Genomic DNA, 24,522 nt, shown 5'->3' with positions numbered 1-24,522 from the left:
TTATTTTTGCATGTTCTTTGATAGATAAATTGAAACATGTCAAATTGCCTAATATACTTTGCTAATTTTGTCAATATGTAAGGTGACAAGACTTAGTGGTGATTATCCTTGCAGTCAAAAGTAATCATTTCAAAATGGGATCCACTAGTGAAAATATCACCCACAGATTCTACTAATTATTTTAATTGGTTGATCTGTTGAATAATTAGTCTACTTATTTTAATATATATATATATTCCCATTAATGGACACTTTGTATTCAGCTTAATTGGCATGCATGCATGGTATCATATATATATATATAGGTAAAGTCTTCAAGTAAGGATTACGTGTATAAATTTATTATTAAATAAGATTTATTGTAATTTTAAAAAAATATTATTATAATTTTAAAGATAAAATTATCCAAACGTGATCCGAAACATTACCCTATAGGTAATAGGATAATGAGGCCTTAGTTCATGTTGAGCGTGCACGTTGCTATTTATCTACTACATTTCCATTTTGCAGCTACAGCCTACATGTAAAGGCATGAGCATTTTTTCTCTGGTGATTTGTATCAGCCAGCAGATTTTCTTCATGGAATTAGTTAGATTTTCCTTGGCAGATGGAGAAGAAAATTGTGCACAAGCCTAGTCCTACAAACTGGCGCATTATAGCCCGCTTGAATAGAAAATGCAGACTCCATCTGCCGAAAAAGTAAAAGACACATGTAGAAAGAAAAAAACACACACACAGCGTTAGTCATGATCGTCATATATTTATTTGCTGTTTGTTCGTTTTATTTATTTATTTATTATAAAATTATCACTTTTTTAATTTTAAACCTAAATTTCAAATAATAATTGTAAAATATGTATAGTTGATGTTACATATTGGAATAAAAATTCCATTAAATTCTTATCTAAACGCATTTAATATATATTAAAAAAATTTACATGAATAAATATTCTAAAATTAGAAAAAAACATTATGGGATATTCTTAAATAAGAGCAGTACAGGTACTGGTTATAAAATTATGGGATCTAGTAGTTCAGGGGCTTAAATATTTAAGGAAGAATCTATCGATGCATCCCTTAATTCCTACCAAGGAAGAGTGAGTGAAAAAAACAAAAAGGGGATAATAATAGAGAATCATAAAGGAAAATGGGCAAGAGCCGCTCTGCTATCTAGCTGTGTAGCCGACCAAAACAGTATCCCATTTCTGAAGCCGACTGAAATGTCGTGCTTAACAGAACACTGTAAAAGCTACTCACTCTGCGCTACTATTCGTCTCAATTATGTCCCCTGTTTGCAGCTGCTCCTCCTGCACCATCTCCACCAACATATTCTCTCTCTCTCTTTGATCCCTCTCTCCATATAATCCCTCCCCTCCATCAAACTCGCAAGTACCAAAGCCAGCCTGCATCCTACTCTTCATCCTCATCCTGATCTTCTTCTTCAACATTCTGGTCCAAAAAAAAGCAACCTTTCGTAGCTATCCAGACACACTGATCACAACCCAAAATGTCTTCCGACTCCGGCGAGCACCGTAGGCAAACCAAGGCAGCTCACAACCCAGGAGCCCCACCACCGGAACAAGAACAACTACCGTGCCCGCGCTGCGACTCCACCAACACCAAGTTCTGTTACTACAACAACTACAACTTCTCTCAGCCCCGCCACTTCTGCAAGTCCTGCCGCCGCTACTGGACTCACGGCGGCACCCTCCGTGACATACCCGTTGGCGGCGGCTCCCGAAAGAACGCCAAGCGCTCTCGCACCGCCACAGCCACAACCATGGCGTCCTCCACCGCTACTTCCCGGGTCGACCCGTTAACTGCCTCCCCTTTCCTGCTGCCCCTCACGCCCAACCAGAGCTCGTCTGTACAGTTTGGGGGTGACGGGAAGGGTAATGTGAGCGTTTGTGGGAGTTTCACTTCGCTGCTAAACACACAGGGGCCTGCTTTTTTGGCGGTGGGTGGGTTCGGATTTGGTCTTTGTCCCGGGTTTGAGGAAATGGGATTCGGGCTCGGCAGAGGGGTCTGGCCTTTTAACGGAGTCGGAGATGGTGGCGGTGCGGGTGTTTTCGTCGGTGCTAATGGTGGTGCTACGGGAATGGGAAGCACGTGGCAGTTCGAGAATGATGAGTCCGGGTTTGTTGGAGGAGATTGCTTTTCTTGGCCGGATTTGGCAATTTCGACTCCGGGAAATGGTCTGAAATGAACAGCTCTTTCACTCTTCTGTTTATTTCTTCTTTTTTTTTTTTTTTTTTTTGGCTTTTGGTGTTAATGGAAACTGTGGTTTAGGGTTTTACTTGTTAGTGTTGAGGGCAAATTGTGGTATGAGATTTAGAAGAAGAAAGTAGATTTTTTTTTTCTCTCTCTCTCTTTTAACTCTGTGACATGTATTTTTTTTTAATATCCATTTTGATTAGTGACTTTACCTTGTAATTCTACTAGTTGCTCATGAGCCATGCATATATAATAGTTACCAGTAGCCTAATTAGTAGCACTTATGAGCATAAGAAATTCCTTAAAAAAATCAGAAAATTGTGGATCTGTCACAAATCTCGGGATATTTGAGGCCAAGAATAGCATTATTCATATCTATTTAGTATTTTCAAATGATCCTACCTCTTTGGAATCAAGAAATTAGAGATTGGAGGCATGCATTTTTGCTTTCTTTAATGATTTCTAATCTTCCAAATATGAATTAATATCCTATAACAAGAATATTTCCTACAAATTATCTTTTTATTTTGTTTTGTTTTTCTTTATTGTTGTAGTAGTTTCTGTTCTTTTCTTATTCGTTGGCTGATATTTCTATGAGAAAGGATAAGACATCGATTAGGACGAAAGCAAAAAGTTATTGCGGCACAAAGACCTTCCAAAAGCTGAGGACTTCTCATTTTATCTCTTATCGTGGTGCTTGTTGTATGGTGAATATTTATGGAGGCAAAGATCGATGCTCTTACAACGACTGATCTGATCGATAAAATATTAATATGTATACCTTATCTGTTTACTAGCATTTTCCATACTTGACTCTCCCTGATGCATCTGCATTCTAATATCAAACAGCTTTTGACTATTCTGCTTGGTTTTTCCGGTGTGTCCTTAATCTTTCGAGTTCTTACTTTTCATAATGTGAAGATGTATATTAGCTAAATAGAGATCTAGGGGTTTGGGTGAACCATGGAGCTCGTGATAAAAACCCATCCGGAACAAGGCCAACCTGCCCAGACCAAAAGGATCTAAACACAGGGTTATAAGGAGAAACGCAGTAAAAAGGGATGCTTGCCTACTTGAATGCTCGCCACGAGGATGTTTGCTCTCGAGGATTACCGTACGTTAGGAGAATACCCAGTACTTCCGATGATGCTCGTCAAGAGGAGTGCTCGCCCACGGAGATACCCGCCCTCGAGGGATGCTGATCACCAAGATGGGTGCTCGCTCTCGAGGATACAGCTTGCCAGGTTGAGTGCTCACATCCAAGGATGCCTGCCAAGAATGTACTTGCACCCTGATGCTCATCTTCACATCCAAGGATGCTCGCAAAAGGGAAAGCCCGTTCACGGACCAACTATATCCCTTAAGCATTCTTTTGGATTAGCTAAATCTAATGAGAATTTAGCTATTAGGTCAATAAATTGCTCACATTGAATTAGCTATTTGGAATATAGCTACAGTAATATCTAAACTAATTTTTAAATTTGGATCACACTATTCATTCATCAAATCATTTTTATATTATTTATTTCTCTCTTCTTTTAATATTATTTATTTATCTCTCTATTTTAAATGACAATTGAAAAAATATAATTAGAATACAATTATAAATTAATATATAATATTATAAATAGTAAAATATGATAAAATAAAATAAATTTATAATTAAAAAAATTAAAAAATTTTCAAAATTATTAATTACTCATTACTATATAATGAATAAATAGATAATTTAATTTGAAAATTTGATGTGAATAGTCAAAATTAAATTCATCTTATATTATTTTATTGTCATATAATGAAAAAATGGTTATTCCAATGTGGAGATTTATAAAAATGGAATAGCTAAAAGTTAAATTCATCTTACATTCATAAAAAATGTATTTTAATTTAGCCATTCCAATAAGAGTGCTCTTACAAATTCCACGACGTACGTAACCAACACGGTTGGCATCATAAACACATGTACTGGCCTATAATTGGCCCAAAACCTATTCCTCGGACATTTTAGGCCTATAAATTAACTAAAAAAAATATAAAATAATAAAAATTAATTTACAATAATAAAAATTATATATTATTAAGTTGCAACTATTAACTAAGTTATTACAATAATACAAATTAAGAAAAAATTATTACAAAATTTTATATTCATTTAAAAATATTATAAATTGTATTATTGTAGTAGCATTACAATAATGAACTAATTAAGTAAATTAATGAAAGAATAACATTTTAGAATTTGAAATGGTTATGGTGGTAAAAAAATCAATGAGCGGTGTAAACTGTTGTGAGATTGTGAGATCATAAAACCTGAAATATTAATAATTTAAAAAGAAAATAATTTAGCATTATAAATAATAAATAAAAGTAAAAAATAAAAACATATACTAAAAATTTAAAAATTGTAAACATTAAAAATATTAACCAAAATGAAATTAGATCATTGAGATCAATATGAAAATAGATCATTGTTCATTGAGAGTAGGATTCGATACTAAGATTATAAAAGTTAAAAAAAAAAAATATAAGCACAATAATGAGATAAAAAAATTAAATAAATATAAAAAATAATTAATTAAAAGAAAAATCGTACAAACCAACTAAGCAATGTAAAGACATTCGTTCAAAGAATTGAATTTTTTGACCAAAGTCCTTGTCTTACGCTTTTTAGAGCCGCCATTGCAAGGATCTGGAGTGCTGGATGTAATTCAATGCAGGTAGCGGAGTAAATATATATAGATCTCCCAAGCCTAATCAATGATCACGCATTGGGTCCAACTCATGTTTATTGCATTGCACGACTCCTCGGTGAATTTTCGTTTATATGCAGCATGCATGAGTCGACGATGCGTAGTACCAATTTGCAGCCTATGTCTGCTTCCAGCCATACAAAACCTTAAAAAATGCATTAAATGCTGTCAAAACATTATCTAATTATCGAGAACATCTTAGCTTAGCTGCGCGATCATCAACATGTGATATTCTATTTAATTAAAATTATTTACGTAAATATCAATTTTAATTAACAAAATATTTTATAATATATATACTTACAAAAATTTTAAACATAAGTCCTACATTTTTATATGAGAATAAAAAAATAAAATTATATATTTTTAAATGATGTATAGAGTGTAAAATTTCTATGTAATACAACTTATATAACTAATAATTACTAAATTTTATAGGTCGCAATAGACAAAATTAACCAATTTAGAAGCTCTCTAATCACCATGATAACTCCCTCAAAGCCATCTATCTAAGATTGATTCGAAAGAGTTGGCAATATTTTCTCTCCTTCATCATGATCACTTTTATATATAGCTGTCCGGGTTAATTATAAAAATGGCTAAGTTGGTACTATCGGCTGGCATGCATATATATGCACACAGATCGAGGTCTTCAAATTACATGATAGTACGTGTATAATGCGAGTCAAATTATTATAAGAACTCATGCTGTAAAAAAAGCAGATTGAGTATATATAGCACGACAGAATTCAAACTGTCAACTTCGTCTTCGTCTTTAAGCTGCCGAAGCTGCCGCGCGCCGTTTGTCTTGCATGGTGTTTATGATCTACATTAACTCAGTCTCTTGTGTTCCACGTCAAGTCTTGTGCGAAGGTACCTGCAACTTGTCCGGTAGTAAACAGTAACGATTGGCAGCGTGTAACTTATATAAGTAAATATGTCGGGTCTCGATCAATTGCGTGCAGATATATATATGAATTAATGGTAAATCCGGCCAGGATTTATCTGCACGTTGGTAAGTACCTGATGAAATAAAAGTCTAAATATTTTAGAAAATAAATATTATAAATTGATGTAATTTTATAATAAAAATATATTTTATAATTTAACGTATCATATTAATTTATGTCAATTTATAAATTTTTTTTTTTATAAACTAAACATTTATCTTTCACCGACTTAAAATGATTTCAACTAGTCAAGAATTACTATCTACGCCATCCTCTACGGCAAGGTCTCTCACCTCATAGGTATTTTATTGAGCTAATTTCTAGGCTAAGTTACTAAAGGTGGAAGCGCTTTAAATTTTACTTGGACTTGTGACAGAAGGGTCTGATCTGTTCTACTGCATACAGTACCTGCATTGGTTGATCCTATAATTATATATTTCATTCTAATGCTTACTAATATGTCCACAATCCGTTTGAGTTTCCATTTTCGGATGGGAGGATTTTGATAGCTACATGCATGTAACCTACAATTGTGTTTAAGAGAAATAGAAGCTTTTCAATGAAGTATTCCATCACATATCTCATGCAAGGAAAAATCTTATTGCAAGCAAGTTTGTGCACCAATTTGTATACCAATATTGATATGTAATACATATGTTTAACGAAATGATGTGAATTAAAGATGAAAATAATTTTTATGATATAGGAGATTTTCTTCTTCTCTTAAAATTTTTTTTTTCATTTTTTTTAAATAAAAAAAATCATTGGTACGCGATATGGTGCACGAACTCGCTTATATCTAGCAAAGCCCCTCATGCAAACACCAACCAGGATTGAGTCCAGTGTCAGTGTGCAAGAGATGGAATTTACTATATATAAATAAAACCATGTGATGCGAGTCAGGACTAGCTTAGGTGGGTCAAGAGGAAATCAAGAACCCGTAGTTTATTTAAAAAACTCACTTATAATGGGGGAATGCTGCGCTTACATATATAGAACATCTTGTAGAATACAACCTCCCAAAAACAAGGTGCTAAAATATCCCATCTTGGACTCAATATCATCTGAAACATAAGCAAGAACATATATGTACAACCAAGGAACTAAAACAGCAATTGTGTGAACTATATTTCCACTTCATATTGAGAGTTATTTATCACGACTTAAGGATATTCCAGCTCGATCCAAAGCCATCAGTCCTCTTGACTTCTATCGGCAATGAGGTCTCATGTAGCTGTCATACTCTATCCTTGAGTCTTATTCCACATGCGCCCTGTTTTGCTAAATAATCTGTTGCTTTATTGGCTTGTCTGAAGCACTCATTGCAGCTAGATCTCCAACCCAGCTTGGAGTTGTGGCAAGGAAATGTCAAGAGATATTGCTAATTTATAGAGGGGTTATTACTGGCCGAGTTTAAGTTATGGGAGACTTAGCTAAGGTTCCTCCAAGTGGGATTGAACTTTTTATTTTTCGTTTGCTTGGTATGAAAAGTGGTAAGATTCTAAAAGATGGTTGATTTGCTCAGAGTGATGCTCCAGCTGAAGTGGACTCTCTGGAGATGGTTATCTTACTTAGTTGGCCAGATTCTGGAAACGGCCAGGCTACCAGAAGAAAAGTTCTAGCTTTCTTGTTTGGCTTAATCGATCTCATCCGTAACACTTGCAATTATTTTTCACTGAATGTAAGCCCTAAAAAAAGCGATATTTTCATGAAGATTTGCAAAACAAAAGGATTATGACAAATTGGCCGTTGCGTTTTAGTCCTGCCTCATCAATGGCTGCTGACAATACCTGCTGCAGTAGCAGTAGTAGTAGTGCTTAGAGTTCCTAGAGTGGACAGTATACGTATCAATTTCCAAATCTTCAACAGCATTTGTTTTGAGCCGGAAACCGAAATGTAGAGGTCTGTTATCACCAATGCTCAATAAAATTCCAAGCTCTCTCTTTGTTTCAGTCTCTTTAAACTACGTAGAATAGATTCTCGAATCAAAATCTTCAGTTTCCGACCTAATCATGTTCTGCTGTAGCCTGAGCAGTTCATCTTGGGCTTCTTCGACCTTGGGGTGTGCTCTGTCCCCAGAGGAAAATGCATGAATATCATTCTTGGCCTCAATCCAGCTAAGCCCAGGATCCTTTTCCAACACCAATCCTCGTATCTTTCGTCTCATTTCTGCAACACAATCCCATCTCCCTCCTGCAGCATAAAGATTAGAAAGAAGGACATGGGTTGCACTGTCTTCTGCATCTAATCTTAGAACTTGTTCTGCTGCATGAATTCCTACTCTCATATTTCTTTTGATGACACATGAGCTTAGCAAAGTTCTCCACAGTTCCGGATTATCTTCTCTGTAAGGTGATTTGACTATCATTTCCTCTGCCTCCTCCAATAGTCCAGCTCGACCCAGCAAACTTACCATGCAAGAGTAGTGCTTAAGGCCCGGTGATAAACAATTTTCCTTCATTAAATTCCACAGGAACTTTCCTTTATCCACCAACCCACCGTGGTTACAAGCTGAGAGAAGAGACAGAAATGTTATTTGATCTGGTCTTAAACCACGATTTAGAATCTCTTCGAAGAGCTGCAATGCCTCCATTGCCATTCCATGGTGACTATATCCTCCAAGCATCGAGTTCCAGCACTTCAAATCAGGGTTTGAAACTTGGGAAAATATTGATTTAGCAGAATGAAGGTCACCATTTTTGACATACATGTCTACCAAACTACCACATACAGACATTTCAGCATCACATCCCCTTTTGACTACCTGGGAGTGAATCATTTCACCTTGTTTCAATATTGAAAGGCCTGCACATGCACCCAATGCTCCACTGAGAGCAAAACTATCAATCTTATGGCCATCCCGACACATTCCATTGAAGAATTTAATTGCGCTCTCCCCATTAGCCATTCTAGAATGACCTGCAATCATTTCAGTCCAGAGAACAGCATCCTTCTCTAAAATCATATTAAAGACCTTTTCGGCCGATTGAACTTCAGCATTGTAGAAATACATGGACACTAGGGTACTTCCTATAAAGACACTCGTATCAAATCCTGCTTTTGTAACTTGGGCATGGAGAGGTTTCCCATTATTTGAGGCTAGAAATGAAGCAGTCGCTGATATGATGGCTGCATAAGTATACTCATCTGGCTTAGGAAGAGACAATTCCTGCAACTTGACAAAAAGGGCCATGGCCCCTTCTCCTTCCTCATTCTCTGAGTACCCAGCAATCATTGAGTTCCATGAAACTAAATCTGGATTTTCCATTCTAAGAAAGACACGGAATGCTTTTTGGGTATCACCAACATTACAATACATGTCAAGCAGGGCATTTTGCAAAGGCAAATCAACTAGTGCGTTTGAAACGATAACTTGGGCATGAATAACTTGCCCGCAACGATAATCTCCCAATCTGCTACATGCATTTAAAACCATTGAATACGTAAACTCGGTTGGAATAACACCCGTCCTCACCAACCCACCAAAGAGCTCAAGCCCATCCTTCACTTTATCATTCTTTAAGTGCCCATATATTACAGAATTCCAAGCCACGACATCTTTATCGTTTATAAACTTGAAAACTATTTTCGCAGATTCCAAATCCCCACAATTCGAATACATCCCAAGTAGGGAGGTTTGAACGCAAACATCATTCAAGAATCCAAACTTTACAACTTGGGAATGAAGCAAAGAGCCAGCCAACCAATCCTCAAGCGAAGAAGATGCTTGTAGCAAGCTCGTGAAAGTAAAACCGTTTGGCCTCAGGCACTCAACTCCCATTCGCCCATAAAATTCGAAGGCTGAAACTGCATGGTCCGGGACTCGAGAGTAAGCCGCGATGAGTGCATTGAAGGAAACAAGGCTTCTGTGAGGCATTTTGTCGAACACCAACCGAGACTCCTCGAGTGAGCCACACCGCGCATACATCGAGAGGAGATTGTTGTTCAGATAGGGAGTTTGGGCATCGAAAGTTGTGGCAGTAGTTAGGACGAGGGCGTGGAGTTGACGACATTTTCTCAATGAGGTTATTGTTATGCATTTTTGAATGAGGACGGCCAAGGTGGATATCTCATACAATGGTGGCATAAAAAGATGAGCTATAATTTGGTGAACTTCACCCAGCAGAACTGCAGAGTTTGTATATATTTTTGCAATCTGAAAGGGTAGAAAGAAAGGTTAAGCGGGCATGTGACGCTGATACTACTGAGTTTTACGGATCCAGGGAAGGACATGGTAATGGTGCGGTTTTTCCAAGCGCAATATATAAATACGACTTGTGCATTGTCGCCTTTACAAGTGCTAGTCAATTAAAACGAAGGCGAAAACGCCATCGTTTTGAACAAGGGGAAGATGCATCGAAACACGTCGTTCGAAACCGACGTGTAGAGAAGCCGATCGGCAAAGCTTATTCCCCGGCAAAACTTTGCAGTCTCAGAAAAATGTCCGATATCTCTCGTCTTTGCAGTCTGATCGACAAGTCTCTCGGTCCATACACGGTTTTTTTTACGATTCTCACTCACTTCGGGGATTTCGTTTCGTAAACTTTCTTTTTTTGTTTTGTTCTCTTTTTTCTTTTTAAAAAAGATTTCTTCGAATTTTTCGGCCTTCGTTTCTTGAACTTTCGACGACGGTTTGCAGGAACCACAGACGGCGGTGGTTTCTTTAACCAAAGAGAATGAGAAAGCGATTCTGATAGCTCTTTCTAAGGTTCTGTCTCTTCTCAAAATACTACTCTTTGCTATACGTTCTCCATTCAACCCTAATTTCTGTCATTCAGCGTAACCCAATTCCTTTCTGTTTCAGGTCGTGAAAGAAATTCAGCTTTGGACTCGAAAAATTGATCGCTTTTCTGACGATGTCTCTCTCTCTCTCTCTCTCTCTCAATAGCACATATAAATAGTGAGCTTAATCCAACAATATCCTATTATTGTTGTCTGGGCAGGGCAAGAAAGTGGAATCGGCCTCTAGCGGTGCATGTTCATGTAGCTGCAGCGCACACTCCGAGAACGACCACTGTTTGGCTAAGATCGTAGCTGACTTGGTATCGTTTCTCCTTTATCTTGCTGAATTTGACCTTGTGCGGTGTGATCCTTCTAGCTACATTGATCATATTCTTTAGGTTTGTTTTGTTATTTGAGTTTAACCTTACTTCAAAATCGTAGCACTAAAATTAGACTTTTTCCTCTTTGATGGTTTTTTCCGCTCTCTTCTTGGCCGATGATATTCAGCCCAAAATTTCTTGTTTTCATCCATTTATGTAGTCCAAGGCATTGTTGAATGGAGATCGACGAGGATGTTGTGTCAACACCCGTGTAACATGTTAATGTTGATAGGAAAAGTTTGTATGTCCAACGATGTTACTCTGTTAACAAGGACAGGAGTCTTAAGCCTTCCAGGAATGCCCTTATATTTGTTATTTCTGAAAATCTTGTTGCTTTCTGTGTTCTTTATATTCAAAGTAGCCTAGTTGGAAATCCTCTCTTGCTAGTGTTTGGATTACCGCATTTGACTTCTTGATTTCGCATTTTTCCTGGCAGGTAGTGTTGCTAACTTTCGAGAGCCAGTATGTTCGACATCTGGCAGGAAATGCTATTAGTTTCGTTTCAAAGTTTTTAGCAGCATCTGTAAGTTACAATTTGCAGTTGTAAAAATTCAGTTCATGCACCTTGTGCCGTGTGTTATCTTTATGGCTATGTATGTTTTACAGGAAGGTGAATGGGACAGATTCATCCATTTCCTATGCGTTTGCATGGAATTGGCCATCGCCAATGCACTATCATTTCCTTCTGTAACATCAACAACTGAAGCTGAAGACTCAAATCATGATTCATTAAACTTATATGCTGCTGTAAATCCTAGACTGAAAAAGGCTGACTTTTCTACAGTGACTGGCATTATTCAAGTTCTACGTAATATCTTGAAGTATTTGAAACAAGACGCTGATGATCACCTTCTTGAGGTGTTTTTAGATTCTGTAGATTCGTGTCTTTCAAATGTGCGTTGGGATCTATTGGATGAGATTTATGAGGGTATAAACAGAGGCACTCAGAAGAGTTCTTCTGCGGATGCTTCATATCTCAGAAACATCAATGGGTTGGAGCCGCGGGTCATGTTTCTTGGAATGTTTCTTCAACTACTCTGTTCCTTGGTTGACCAAATTGATTTCATGGAAGCCGCAAGTGGTTCCATAGATAAGCATCCAATTCATCTTAAAATCGTGAACCTCGTGCCTAAATTCTTATACTGGTGCCTTGGTAAGCAAGGAGATTATGCCAATGCATGCATCCCTCAGTACTTTAGACACAAGTTGTTGGTATGGCTTGACCTTGTTTTTTTGCTTGATGAACTTAGAAATTCAATGAACTTCATAAATCTCAACGAGGATAGCAAAAATAATCATTGTTACTAAAGTTTATAAGAAAGATGGTTGTACTTATTACCTGTATATGGACAAGGACCATAAATATATGTTGTCACTTTTATAAGTCCAATCTCTCTTTGTAAGAAGTCCTGTCTAACTAAATTAATTAAAATGTATTCTGCAGGTCCTAATGATCAGGCTTAGTTCTCAAATACATCTGGAATGTTCCATTCTTGTTTCATGGTTGCAACTACTCTATACCTACTTTCAAGAGCTTTTGTGGCAGCCCATAACTCAACCTGAGTCTTGTCAGGATGAGTGTCTAGAAGGTTCTCCATTTTTATTGAGTGTTTCTGATGGAGAAATGCGTGCCTTGCACTCACGCCATATACAGAGGCAGGCTATTTTTCTTTTCATAAAGTATTCCTTCAGTTTGATCAGTCCGAAAGCAGACACTGACAAGCAATGTGAATGCATAACTCCAAACTCAGGCTTAACCTTAACTTTGGACCTGGACTGTTGCTGTAGAAAGGAGGGCTTATTAGCGCTCTCTAAGTGGTTTCAAGGGCATCTTCTAGCTGAAACATTTCTGGACCATGAATTGTATTTTGAAAGATGTATAACCTTTACCTCATCTTTCCTCCAGTTATTCTTGCATGAGGTTTGTCTCTCCTAACTCTTTGAAGTTATTTTTTGGGGGTATCATGTTACATTTTTTAAGGTCAAATTCAAACAGAAATCCTGCATTTTCACATATTTTCAACTTGAATTTTGTGCATGATGAAATTTTGTACTTCTTCCTCTTATATACTTTCAGCCTTTCCTTGTTCCTAGTCCTTAGCTTGTATTTAGGTATTTCTGCTTGTATACTTCCTGTGTACTTAGGCTATGCCCATTTACTTGGATTAATAAAATCTCTTATTACTTTAAAATATATATATACTTATTGGTTTCGGATTTTCCATCATACCATTTATTTGGGTCAGTTTGTTGTGTGTAGAAAAATGTGTAAGTAATCACACACATGCAGGAGTGGCCGCATGAGCGCACACAAAATCTGGCATAATTTCAATCGTTGTGTTTAGTAGTAGAAGGAAATTCTTGACCTCTGGCGAGGAAGGATTTCAGAGGCTTCAGGATTCTTGTACCTTTTGATCAGCTGCTTGGTTTGGCATTTATATGAGATGGGGAGTGCTAATTCCATTTCCCTTTAATGCTATCTTCAACTTCATGTTTTAAGAGGTTTATGTTTTCAAGAAACACAACAATTATAGGGCTTTGAACATTTCCCAATAAAAAACCAGATGATCATTCAAAGTGGAGGCTTTCCATTTCTCTTTTCCACACTTGTCTTTCTATGTATTTGTATGTGGTAAGCAACCAGGTAGCTGTTATAATTTTGAACGGAAGAGGACATGTCCCAAAACAGTTTTTAATATGATGTGTATCTATTTCTCTTCTTTAGATTGGCAAAGAGGTAATCAGGGTCATCAGACTCGGAATGAGACTTGAATTCTAATCTTGGGTACATTTGAGTTGATGCAGGACCTTTAATAGCACAGGAGTTTATAGGATAAAAAAATTGTGCTATGCAAGGAAGAAAATCTCCAACGGGTTACTTGAGTCATGGTTGTTAAGTTGTTGCAGTGGCATATTGTTTGTATTCAAAAGCATTTTTTTTTTATGAACTCTGAAGCCATGAAATTATTTTTGGCTACATGGGGATGATCATTTTATCAATGTACAAAAGCATTAGCAAAACAAAAGTCATATATGAAGGCCATTGGAATTTCTTTTCTTGTTTTAGAATTTCACATTTGGCTCACCGAAATGTACCATTCTTCCGAATTCTATTCATTCTTCTTAACACTTATATTTTCTGTTTTTCTTAAAGAATGTCTATATCTAATTTCCTGTCTCTCTTAAACTGTAGGACGATATGTTGTTTAAAATGCTCTTGCAACTGCTTGGTGTACCTTTCTTCCCAGAGCAACAGTGAGCAATTAACATTCTGGTCATTTTACTTGTTGCCTGTTGGTAATTCTGTGGCTGGGAACTATTTTTTAACAAGTTCTTGGATTTTACTTATGCCTCGCAGAGGAAAAGGGAATTTTCAGGATGCAGAGGAGGATACTCTTTTTCATGTTTCAAATCTTTTTAATCCTATACACTTATTCCATCTATTTCTTTTAGAGGCAAGTTTTGCATCCAGAAATTGGAACATCTAGACACCCCCTCCTCCTTTTTTGCGTATTTTTCTTTTAAATTGAACTAAATTCACTTTGCATTAAATGGAGTTGTAATTTTCTTCTCGTTATTACTTGTAGTTACACTATGATCACCAAGTCCTTCTTGATTACCTTATTTCAAAAGACACAGGAATCAGTTGTGCAGAATATCTTTTAAGGTATTCACACTGGTTGCTTTGGTTACTCACTTCGCATCCTCTCTGTCTCTGATTCAGGCATGGCTTTGACATTTACTTGCTTTTGTTTTACATGTTCCTTCATAGGTGCTTGCGTATGATATGTGACTCATGGTGCTTATTTGTGGAATTTTCATTGGATGGGAAAGGCATAAATCAATCATCTTACAAGAAAAGAAAAGTGACACTCGGCGGCTCCAAATTTTTGGCAAATGTGACGCCTAGACTTGTGCAAAATAATGAAACTTGTACGTCAGTTGAGAAGGAATGTAAGCGAGACGATCAATATGGCCATAAAAAATATATAACACAGCCATTTGAAGAAGCCAAGGAGTGTTTGCTTTCATTGAGAAATTCTGTTGAAAGTCTTCACGAGAAGAATCTGTTTCCGTATAATCCAAAAGTGCTTCTGAAACGGTGGGTTTCATAACCATTATGTCATTTTGCTTATGGTAAATTTTTCATCATTATTATTTTAGTTTATTTTAATTTTATTTTAGTTATTTTGCACTTACATGAAAAAAGTAATTCGTAAATTAATATATGGTAAGTTGCTTAAGTCAGGTACCTAAAACTGGCTCATGCTCTCTTCAGTCTCCACATGTGAAGGAAATGTCTAATGTATTTGTCAACATACCCACCCCTTCAGTAGTGACAAACTCTTATCAATGTGAATACATGTTTATGCTCTTTAGGAGTAATTATAGAATATAGAAGTGGTAGTCTGTTTTAATAACTACAATTTTAGGCAATTTATACCATACTTACACCTATACGCAATGACCTTAAAATTTAAAACTCTGTTTGTTAGATGAATAAATGGGTGTTGAATTTAAGTATCCCTTTGTCTCACCTGTGGTGCTTCATGTATGAATATATTGTTGTGCATTACTTCATGCAGAGGGGTTTTGAGGGAATACTTTTTGCTCTTTTTTCCCACGAAAGGAAATATTTAATGTATCCTTGGTTCTTGAATGTCTATTCTCTTCTGAACTAATGGACTGGCCTATTGATAAAGAAGTTGGGAGATCTCGGTGAGACCAAGTTATCCAAACTGCTTACTCTCCTCTTGCAGTTTGACAAGATTTCAGGAGCTCTGCTTGAAGAAAGAGAGATATTTTTGAGGAATTATTTAGGAGCTTCAACCCCTGACAAAGAATGCAGAGTGTCGTTTGTTTCTTTGGAGTACAGGGTGACAATAAGACCATATCATCAGCAGGAGAGGCTTAGCTGTTCTAGATGTTTCAGATGAATATGGTTACTGGTGATGGAAACAGATCAAGGCAAAGTGTGACAGACAATAGTTGCAAATGCTCTGCTCAAATGCTTGTCTCGAGCCCTTCCACAGTGTTGTTGCAGAAACAGGCAGTTGAGCTATCTTAAATTAAAATAATTTTGTTTGATCTGTTTAAATTCGATATACAAATTTGCTTTAAAAAAAAAATGTGTAAAGGGAAGAAACGGGACTCGTTTGGATAGTGAGATGATTTTAGATGAATTGAATAAAATATTGTTAGAATATTATTTATTATTATTATTATTATTTTGAGATTTGAAAATATTGAATTGTTTATTATATTTTTTGTGAGAATTTGAAAAAGTTGTAATGATGATATGAGATGAAATGAGGCGAGATGGTTTCTATATCCAAACAGCCCTAATGTTGCATCATGGAGCGAAAAATGTCTGCATGCATGTTAGACCTTTGTTTCTCTCCCAACTTCTGGTTATTTGAAAGGAAAATGCTACATGCCCCGCTGGGGGCTCCCGCTGGGCACGTAGCATTTTTTTATCTATATTTTTTTCGTTTTTTTTATATAAATATTTTTTAATAATTTTAAATATTTTAAAAAATAAAATAAAAATTATAATATTATTAAAAAATCTTAATCACAAAATAGAATAAAAAATAATATTTATTCTACTTCGTGATTAAAGAAGTATTTTTTAATATTTTTTTTACTTTCTGATTAAGGAAGTATTTTTTAATAATATTTTAAATTTATTTTATTTTTTAAAAGTGTAAAAAAAATCTATATAAAAAATAAATTAAAAAAATATACATAAAAAAATACATATTAAGCCCAATGGAAGCCACAGCGAGACTGTAGCATGTCCATTTTAAATATTTAAAAAAAATCATAATATTATTAAAAAATATTTTCTTTATTTTATTTCGTAATTAAGAAAATATTTTTTAATATATTTTTTTTTACTTTCTGATTAAAAAAATATTTTCTTAATAATATTTTAAATTTATTTTATTTTTTAAAAATATTTAAAAATATTAAAAAATTTATATAAAAAATTATTTAAATAAAATACCTATAAAATAATCTACAGCCCCCAGCGGGAGCTCCCAGCGGGAGCCCCCAGCGGGGGTTGTAGCATCACCCTATTTGAAACTGCATGACAACGGAGTTACAACTTTTTGTAAGTCTTTTTGGCAAATGGATGTATGATTCTATTCCTTTGCTTCCGATGGATTCTTGTGAAGTGTGGGATTTGGCATATATTCTTCGAGGCTGCTTTTGTTGTGTTTTTAACGATACGATGTGAACTGAGGAGTCATTCTACTCTCCCACCCAGAGTAGTCCGCTCGGTTTGACCTCATGATACTTTTTGGATTTTTATTTTTCTTTTCATATTTTTTAATATATTTTAATATTTTTAAAAAATAAAAAAATACATCAATACACTTAAAAATCACTTTCTTCATTATTAAGTTAAAAAAAAAAAACCCTCGAGCGGTACATTTGGGGCAGTAGAGTAGGCTTTTTCGTGAACTGAGTAGATAGAGAGAGAAAGAGATATCAATGATGATTCGTGATTCGTGAGGCATTATGTGCCAAAGCTCTTCGATTCTGACAAGCCTCTCTCTTTCTGCTTTCACGCCTATGCAAACATATTTGATTAAAGTTGCGTTTGAATGTTGAATTAAGCTCAGTTGAATTAAGTTCTTTATAAATAATAGTGAATTGAATAGTAAAGAGAATTATGTGAGATCCATTTAAATTGAATTTAAAGTGTGTTTGGATGTTAAGATAAATTTAATATTTTTTATGAAAAATTAAATAAGGTTGTGGGTGCCACATATAAAGATGTTTTAAGTTAAAAAAAATTATGAGTCCAATGTGTAAGAAGATTTTGAGTTGAGATAGGTTTAGTAATTTGAGAGTTGAGTATTTGGATGTTAGACTCAACTTACAACTAGACTGAATTTAGCTGAACTCAGTTGAGTAACTGAGTTCAGCAAACAAACGAAACCTACATATGAAAAAAAAAGTTTATATTTATTAGTATTTTGATTATTAATGTGATTTTACATAATGGACAGATAAATAATAAATAAATAGTCCCCTACTAATAAATCTTTGTTTTACTATATTTAATGGGCTATGAAATTTACTGTAAAACGTATAATATGTTGTTAAACTAAGAATTTCTATAAATAATAGTGAAATAATTTGTGAATAGTAAAGAATAATTTATAAATAATAGTGAAATAGTTTAAAAATATACAATCCTGTTTCTAAACAGGCACTAAAAGAATCTATATCATGACTCCGCCACTCTATACAGCCATGTACATTAGGTTTTCTAGAACTTTAATTTGTTTTGATGAAAATTTCAGTAAGTCTCTCCACCCCATATTTGATGGGTCTTTGGGCAGAGAGCATCAATAATAGCAATTGAGTATTATATTTGGGTGGAAGGACCTTTGCTGGCACAACCTAAACCACTGCTCATACAAACCTCTTTGCATCATTTTCTCTCGGCAAGCACTACACAACATCTGACACAACCTCCATGTTCCTGGTTGCTCAAACCGGTACCATTTCAGCACATAGAGACGATATAACTTATATGAGCAACAGAAAATGATAGGCAAAAGAGATGCAAAGGAAACCGGCTGGTTTATACCAGAAAATTAATTTTACAACGATAACTAAACTTTAAAATGTAAATGCTCCTAGGATCAACTTCTGTTCAGAAAATCAAAACTTTTCTGGGCACATCAGTTTAACCTCCTCATATATACATGTCTTGAGATATCATGAACATAAGAATCCATCTTACTTCTGGAACACAACGGGAATAAGTTGTCGAGCTTATGCACTTTGATAATCAGCTGAGCATGGTTGGATGCCCGGTTTGGAGCATCTTCTTGATCATGTCCATTCCAAAAGCAGAATCTGATGAACTGGCCAATTCAGGCAGAACATAAACTCAAAATTCCAATTATGAACAGAAACTCCTATCAGAGATGCTTCTAAGAAACAACACCTTATTAGATCAACGCATGAAAGGCAGTCACTAAATCTCCAACCTAAGCACATAGATTTTCATTTTTTAAGGCTTTGATAAGTAACTCCAAGCACATAAGTTTAAATGCCCCTTTACAAAGATGCAGTTTTTAGTTCAGAAGAACAATGAATAGAAAAAATAAGTTGAAGAAACAGAACTAACTCATTATCAACTAAAGAATAGCTTGCCAAGAGCCAATCTGTGGGTATTGTAGAATGGATGGCGTTTGTAGGTCAAGTAGACAGAAAGTGATACAGCAACGTCATCACATGAAATCTTTTTGGTCATTGATTTGTACCACATGCATTTCAATTCCCAACTTCACTAAATTCAGTAAATACATATTATATGTTATTTTAGGAGGGAAACTGTGTTTGAGTTCTAAAGCATCTATCTATACTTTAAAGAACCATACCATAATTTAATAAACTACTATTGTAGGCATGACCAACTGGACCAAGGATCAGAGACCATAACATAGCCATCGATATCTGCCTTTGAATGGCCTTTCTCTGGTATATAAGTTATTTCATGTTACTAGTAACTGTAACAACAAACTATCAGGCTTCATACCAACTATGAAGGAATTTGAAAAAAAAAGAGTAGTTTTGTTTTTGTCCTTGGTGGGGTGGGGGAAGGGGGGTGACAACTACTCCTCAAGCTGGATCTACGTCCATGACCTCTTATATTAATCATATAATTTATTATACTGACAAAAAATGGACTGTGTCAACAAATTCCCTGAAATTTATGTCATTCCATTCAGATTATCCCAACCACATGTACAGCCACTTCATCACTATGATACAATTCCATCTTTCGTTTAACTGCACAAAAATTTCCTGTAGCCACTCTTCTTCCTGGACGCCCTCAAACATAAATCACCAATTCATGCCTTCAAAACATCTTACCCCTACTTATATAAAAAAAAAGACATCTTACCCCTATCCTCCTTGTTGTAGGAATTAAACTATCTGAAACAAAATACAGGCTCAGATACTGAACTAAAATAAAGTCTTTTTTTTTTTATATATATAAGTAATAAGAGAATTTTACTTGGCATAGCCCAAGTACACAGGAAGTATACAAGAGAGAACACCTCAATACAAGCTAGGAACTAGGAAAGGCTAAAAGGCAAGCATGAAAATGTTAAAATATGTAGATTTCAGATAAAAACATTAAAAAACTAAATTAATTAGGACACCACTGAAATGAGATGAAACAAAAAGGCAACTCACCTTGGGATAGTGATTTCATAGGGAAAAGAGACAATGCCTTCACGATTTGGTATGGGAGGAACATGATCCTTCTTCTCATTTGCAAATTTTATGATTTGAAACATTACCTCACGGAGAGATGCTTCAAGTGCTGCTCTGCGAACACTTCTCTCCTCTACTGCACTCTCTGCACTCAGATAGAATGAGGAAAAAAGGATATCAGATACCTTAGGAAGTGCAAAGCACTAGAAAACCTATAACTCATTGAACAATAGGAATTGTACCTCCTGGATCAACCACAAGTTTGGAATGATGAGACTTGCTAGAATGTGCTTTGGTGTGTTGGGCCACATTCAAATTGATATACCACTGTTCCCAATATAGGCGTTCAATTTTATTAGTCCACCAAGAAGGCTGTTTGTTTTTCACTTCATAGAAAGATAAGCATATCTGCGTCATTGTTAAAGTGGTAAAATTGGTGAGATTGTTGGGAAAATGCAGAAATGACAACATCTTGACAACATAAAATGTGACAAGCTCTGGCAACAAAATAAAATGTATGATGCAAAAGTCCCATGTAAGTCACTTTCAGTTATAGAATCTATTTGCACATCACAAAAATGCTTTAATGTGCTAGCCTAAATGCCAAAATGCAAGATAAACAAAAATATGACAATATGCAACATGAACTGAAGTGATAATAGAAGTTTCTGAAGCAAAAAATCCCAAATCCTAGGAAAGAAACCAAATTTTGCATTTCCACTAAAACGAACATTAGATATGCATTATACACCTAAACCAGACTGTGTCTATGGTAAATAAAACATGATTGAACCATCATGAGAAAAGAATGAGATTTTAAGTGGCCAATAGAACTTTAAATATTGACAGTCTGACCCTTCAAGAGCATTCTACAAATTTATAAAGAAGATCCATAGGATATTCACAAATTACTCACATATCGTATTTATATGTAACACTTATAGCCACTGGAAAACCACAGACCTGACTTTTCTTGTTTGGGTGTTTCTCTACCCAGCTAATGAACTGTTCAATCTTCTCATCTATTTTCTTTTCAAGCTCCACATCTCCGCATTGCACCTATACAATAGGAAAGTTTAATTCTTCAACCAAGCAATGAAAGTGCAATAGCAAAAAGACTGAAATGCAAGGTATAAATAGATCTGAAAAAATACTATATATTAGATGTGATGCCATAAGATAACTGTATAAAGGTCCAACTCAAAGAGGTAACCAGATGCCTAGCTTAATAATGAAAAAGTAGAAATTTTATTGTTTCTTGTGTCAAAACAGGTGGGAATATGCAAGTGTAGATTGCAACATGATTTACAATGGCATCTAACAATGTCTTCAAGTATATAGGTAAGTGAATGCATATTTCACTGCAAACTCGTTGCACAACATTATTCAGTCAAGAAAAGAAAAAGGCCATTCAACACAACATTATTAAGACTAGTGAGCTATTCTTACACATCTAATGAGAAGGGGAATGCATGATTGTTGATCACTTCAGTGAGCCTTCACCACTCCAAACACATGGCAAACGAAGATGCATACAACTAAGAACAACCAATAAACAGAAGAAATTCTGAACCACTTACATATGTAATTTCAAAAAGTTCCAAATCAATGTCTTTGGGCCGCACTAGACCTAAAGCCCGATGAAACACGATCGTGTGTAGTATGCCTGCACCCATTATCACTGATATGTCACATAAGATGAAAACAAGTAGTATTTTCTTTTTTTTGGGGGTAAGAAATTAAAGATCTTACTGAAGAACGCAAAAGGCATGGCTAAAAATAAAGCTATCACGGTATAAATACCACCGTGCAACTTTACAAAGACATAGATTTCTTGTAACAGGGAAAAAAAACAATCGGACATGCTATGTTACCATATAACCATAATAATCTCAATTCCAAACATGAACATAGCCATGTGCATAATTAATCAATCATCATTCATGTACAACATACAGAATACTCCAAGTACAACATAACATCCTTCTATGATGCTATAAACAAGTTTCTATCAACATCATCCCCTGATCTTCAATGGCTCTGAAAGTATGACATGTTGATAAAAATGGTTTTGAAAACCCATTTCACATCCATCGAAGTTGAACAAATAATGCTGCAACTCACCCTAAAAATTAATCCTTAAGTAACATAAAAACTTAAAAAAAATGCAAAAGGGTCTGAGACTCTGATACACATGCCAAAAGCACATACTGAGTCCAAATGAAGAGCATTAACAAAAAAACGAAAATTTACCATGTTCAGCTCACTTCTGAGCTTAAATTACTTCATAATCTTAATACCCATTTCCTTTTCTGAACACTGACTGCCAAATTAGCATTACAAGAAACTATAAATTATCCAATAACACCGTTTAGTAACTGGTAACATATTTCCAAATTAGTAATGCACCCGTAATTATTATGCAAATAAAATTAAACTTGATGCTGGGATCCAGCAAAATTGCCCAAATTTTATAAATTGAAGAACCAAAAGCATAATATAGTAACAGAAAGAGGCTCAACGGTAGTTACATATACAAACAACTCTACAAGGCAGGCCAATTTTGAAACGGTATCTTACAGCGTAGAACTTCCCCTATCTCGAAGTGCTCCACTTCCTATAAACAATAATTTATTAAAGATAGCAATTTCACTGATAAAAAAAAAAAACACAAAATTCTATAATATAGACATAAAATAAAGCTAATGATTTTCTTTGACTCTTTGTGTGTGTGCTTGTGGGGGGGAAAGCTTACTAATTCTTTGAGTTGGCAAACTTCGCAGTTCATGGCGCCTGGTAACCGAAGTTTTTTTTTAATTTTTTTTTATAGAAGTTAAAAGACGCAAACCCTAGCTTTCTCGAACCAAGTTGACAGAGAGATTGGTCACATTCCTGATCGGAGTGTTCGAAGTTTTGAGTGTGAGCAAATCCGTTTTGGGTTGGGAATAATCGGGTAGGTTTCACAAACGAGACTGGACCAGAGTAAAATGCTTTAGCTATTTGGATCAGGAAAATGTTACTCTCACCGATCTATTCTACCGCTCAATTTTATTATTGTGATTTTTTAAATTTTTTATTAATAATTAAGAAAATATTTTTTAATAACATTATAATTTTTTTATTTTTTTAAAAAATATTTTAAAGTGTTAAAAAAATACATAAAAACAAATAACAAAAAAAAAAAAAAAAAAGGATGAATTATGCTTAACGATGGCTCCCAATAGTGGCTCTCAACGATAGCTAGGAGCGGTGGACGTAGCATCACTCGTTGGATTATATGGGATTTAGCCATTTTTTTTTAAAGAAACATACTCATTTTATTAATCAACCGAAGTTACAAATGTGACTTATCAATATAAAAAAAATTCAATACATAGAAAATCCAGTCTATAAGTCAACTTACGCAACAGTTCTGGGACTTTTCCACACACAAATTCTTTTGTAGCGGACATTATCTTAACTTATAATCAAAGTCTCTCATAACAGAGAAAACGCTTTGTAAAACACAACTTAAAGACTCTCTCTATCCTCCCAAGGAAGAAGAGTACGGAAATATGAGATTTAACTATTTTGACCCCCATTTATATGGGATTTAGCCATTTGGACCATAGTAAAATGGGATTTAGCTATTTTGCCCCCAATTTATATGGGATTTAGCTATTTGGACCATTGTAAAATGCTTTGTAAAATTATATTACATAATTTGATTTAGAATATAATTTTTAAATTTAAATTTTACAAATTAAATCTGACAATTTAAGTAATTTAGATAGTGTGCTTTATATACCGTCTTAACAATAAAATAACTCAATATTTTATTACATCCATCTCATCCCGATTGTTCAATATCATTGTCGTTAAGATTCAAAAATCAAGTTAGAGGGTGAAATCATTTTTTAAGTAATAACTCCTCTATATTCCATTTATAAACTCAAGCATTATACAGGTTATCCTTCTCCAAATTATTAGAAATGAAGTATGAAGTTTCCTCTATCCACACCATCTCATTGTCTAAACATAAAGCTACATTCGCTAGCTCGTGAGCCACTGTATTGTTTTCTCTATATACAAAATGTACTTTCTATTCATCTCTATGGGATAGAACCTTCTTTATATCTTCAACTATGTGACCATAATAAGTCATAACTTCATCTTCACTCTTTACTGCCTTGATGATTACTTGAGCATCTCTTTCTAGTATCATCTCTAAAATTTAGATCCCTGCATATCTCCAGGGCTTTCTAGAGAGCAAAG

At 35.1% G+C, this 24,522-nt stretch overlaps 4 protein-coding genes across 6 annotated transcripts; 2 read left to right on the top strand and 2 right to left on the bottom strand.

Annotated features, from left to right (window-relative positions):
• The first annotated feature begins 1,089 nt into the window (after positions 1-1,089).
• Positions 1,090-2,425, top strand: LOC109018951 (dof zinc finger protein DOF3.4). The gene has a single exon (XM_019001147.2). It carries the CDS (start codon positions 1,508-1,510, stop codon positions 2,204-2,206), a length of 699 nt encoding a protein of 232 aa, XP_018856692.1. The 5' UTR covers positions 1,090-1,507; the 3' UTR covers positions 2,207-2,425.
• A 4,446-nt stretch (positions 2,426-6,871) lies between these two features.
• Positions 6,872-10,016, bottom strand: LOC109018970 (pentatricopeptide repeat-containing protein At3g50420). Its single transcript, XM_019001168.2, has one exon. It carries the CDS (start codon positions 9,999-10,001, stop codon positions 7,878-7,880), a length of 2,124 nt encoding a protein of 707 aa, XP_018856713.1. The 5' UTR covers positions 10,002-10,016; the 3' UTR covers positions 6,872-7,877.
• Positions 10,017-10,261: 245 nt separating this feature from the next.
• On the top strand, positions 10,262-16,188 carry LOC109018971. 3 transcript variants are annotated; one of them, XM_019001170.2, is made up of 12 exons: positions 10,262-10,411; positions 10,554-10,622; positions 10,719-10,772; positions 10,858-10,956; positions 11,453-11,539; positions 11,623-12,228; positions 12,461-12,937; positions 14,210-14,271; positions 14,375-14,471; positions 14,604-14,683; positions 14,789-15,118; positions 15,777-16,188. In XM_019001170.2, the coding sequence occupies exons 1-12, from the start codon at positions 10,355-10,357 to the stop codon at positions 15,823-15,825; spliced, it is 2,067 nt and encodes a 688-aa protein (XP_018856715.1). In that variant the 5' UTR covers positions 10,262-10,354; the 3' UTR covers positions 15,826-16,188. The 3 variants fall into 3 exon arrangements, with proteins under 3 accessions (XP_018856715.1, XP_018856714.1, XP_018856716.1); XM_019001169.2 differs by having other exon boundaries at positions 15,603-16,188; XM_019001171.2 differs by lacking the exons at positions 10,262-10,411; positions 10,554-10,622; positions 10,719-10,772; positions 10,858-10,956 and adding an exon at positions 10,982-11,034 and having other exon boundaries at positions 15,603-16,188.
• A 2,409-nt stretch (positions 16,189-18,597) lies between these two features.
• Positions 18,598-23,286, bottom strand: LOC109018974 (autophagy-related protein 101-like). The gene is made up of 7 exons (XM_019001174.2): positions 23,024-23,286; positions 22,849-22,885; positions 21,849-21,934; positions 21,232-21,327; positions 20,511-20,676; positions 20,248-20,413; positions 18,598-18,905 (listed from the first exon to the last, which is right to left on the bottom strand). The coding sequence occupies exons 1-7, from the start codon at positions 23,054-23,056 to the stop codon at positions 18,830-18,832; spliced, it is 660 nt and encodes a 219-aa protein (XP_018856719.1). The 5' UTR covers positions 23,057-23,286; the 3' UTR covers positions 18,598-18,829.
• Positions 23,287-24,522: the final 1,236 nt, after the last annotated feature.

Source organism: Juglans regia, chromosome 12, assembly GCF_001411555.2.
Source record: "Juglans regia cultivar Chandler chromosome 12, Walnut 2.0, whole genome shotgun sequence".
NCBI classification, from domain to species: domain Eukaryota; kingdom Viridiplantae; phylum Streptophyta; class Magnoliopsida; order Fagales; family Juglandaceae; genus Juglans; species Juglans regia.
The sequence above is the reverse complement of the archived record's forward strand: the minus strand, read 5'-3'. Positions and strand labels throughout refer to the sequence as shown.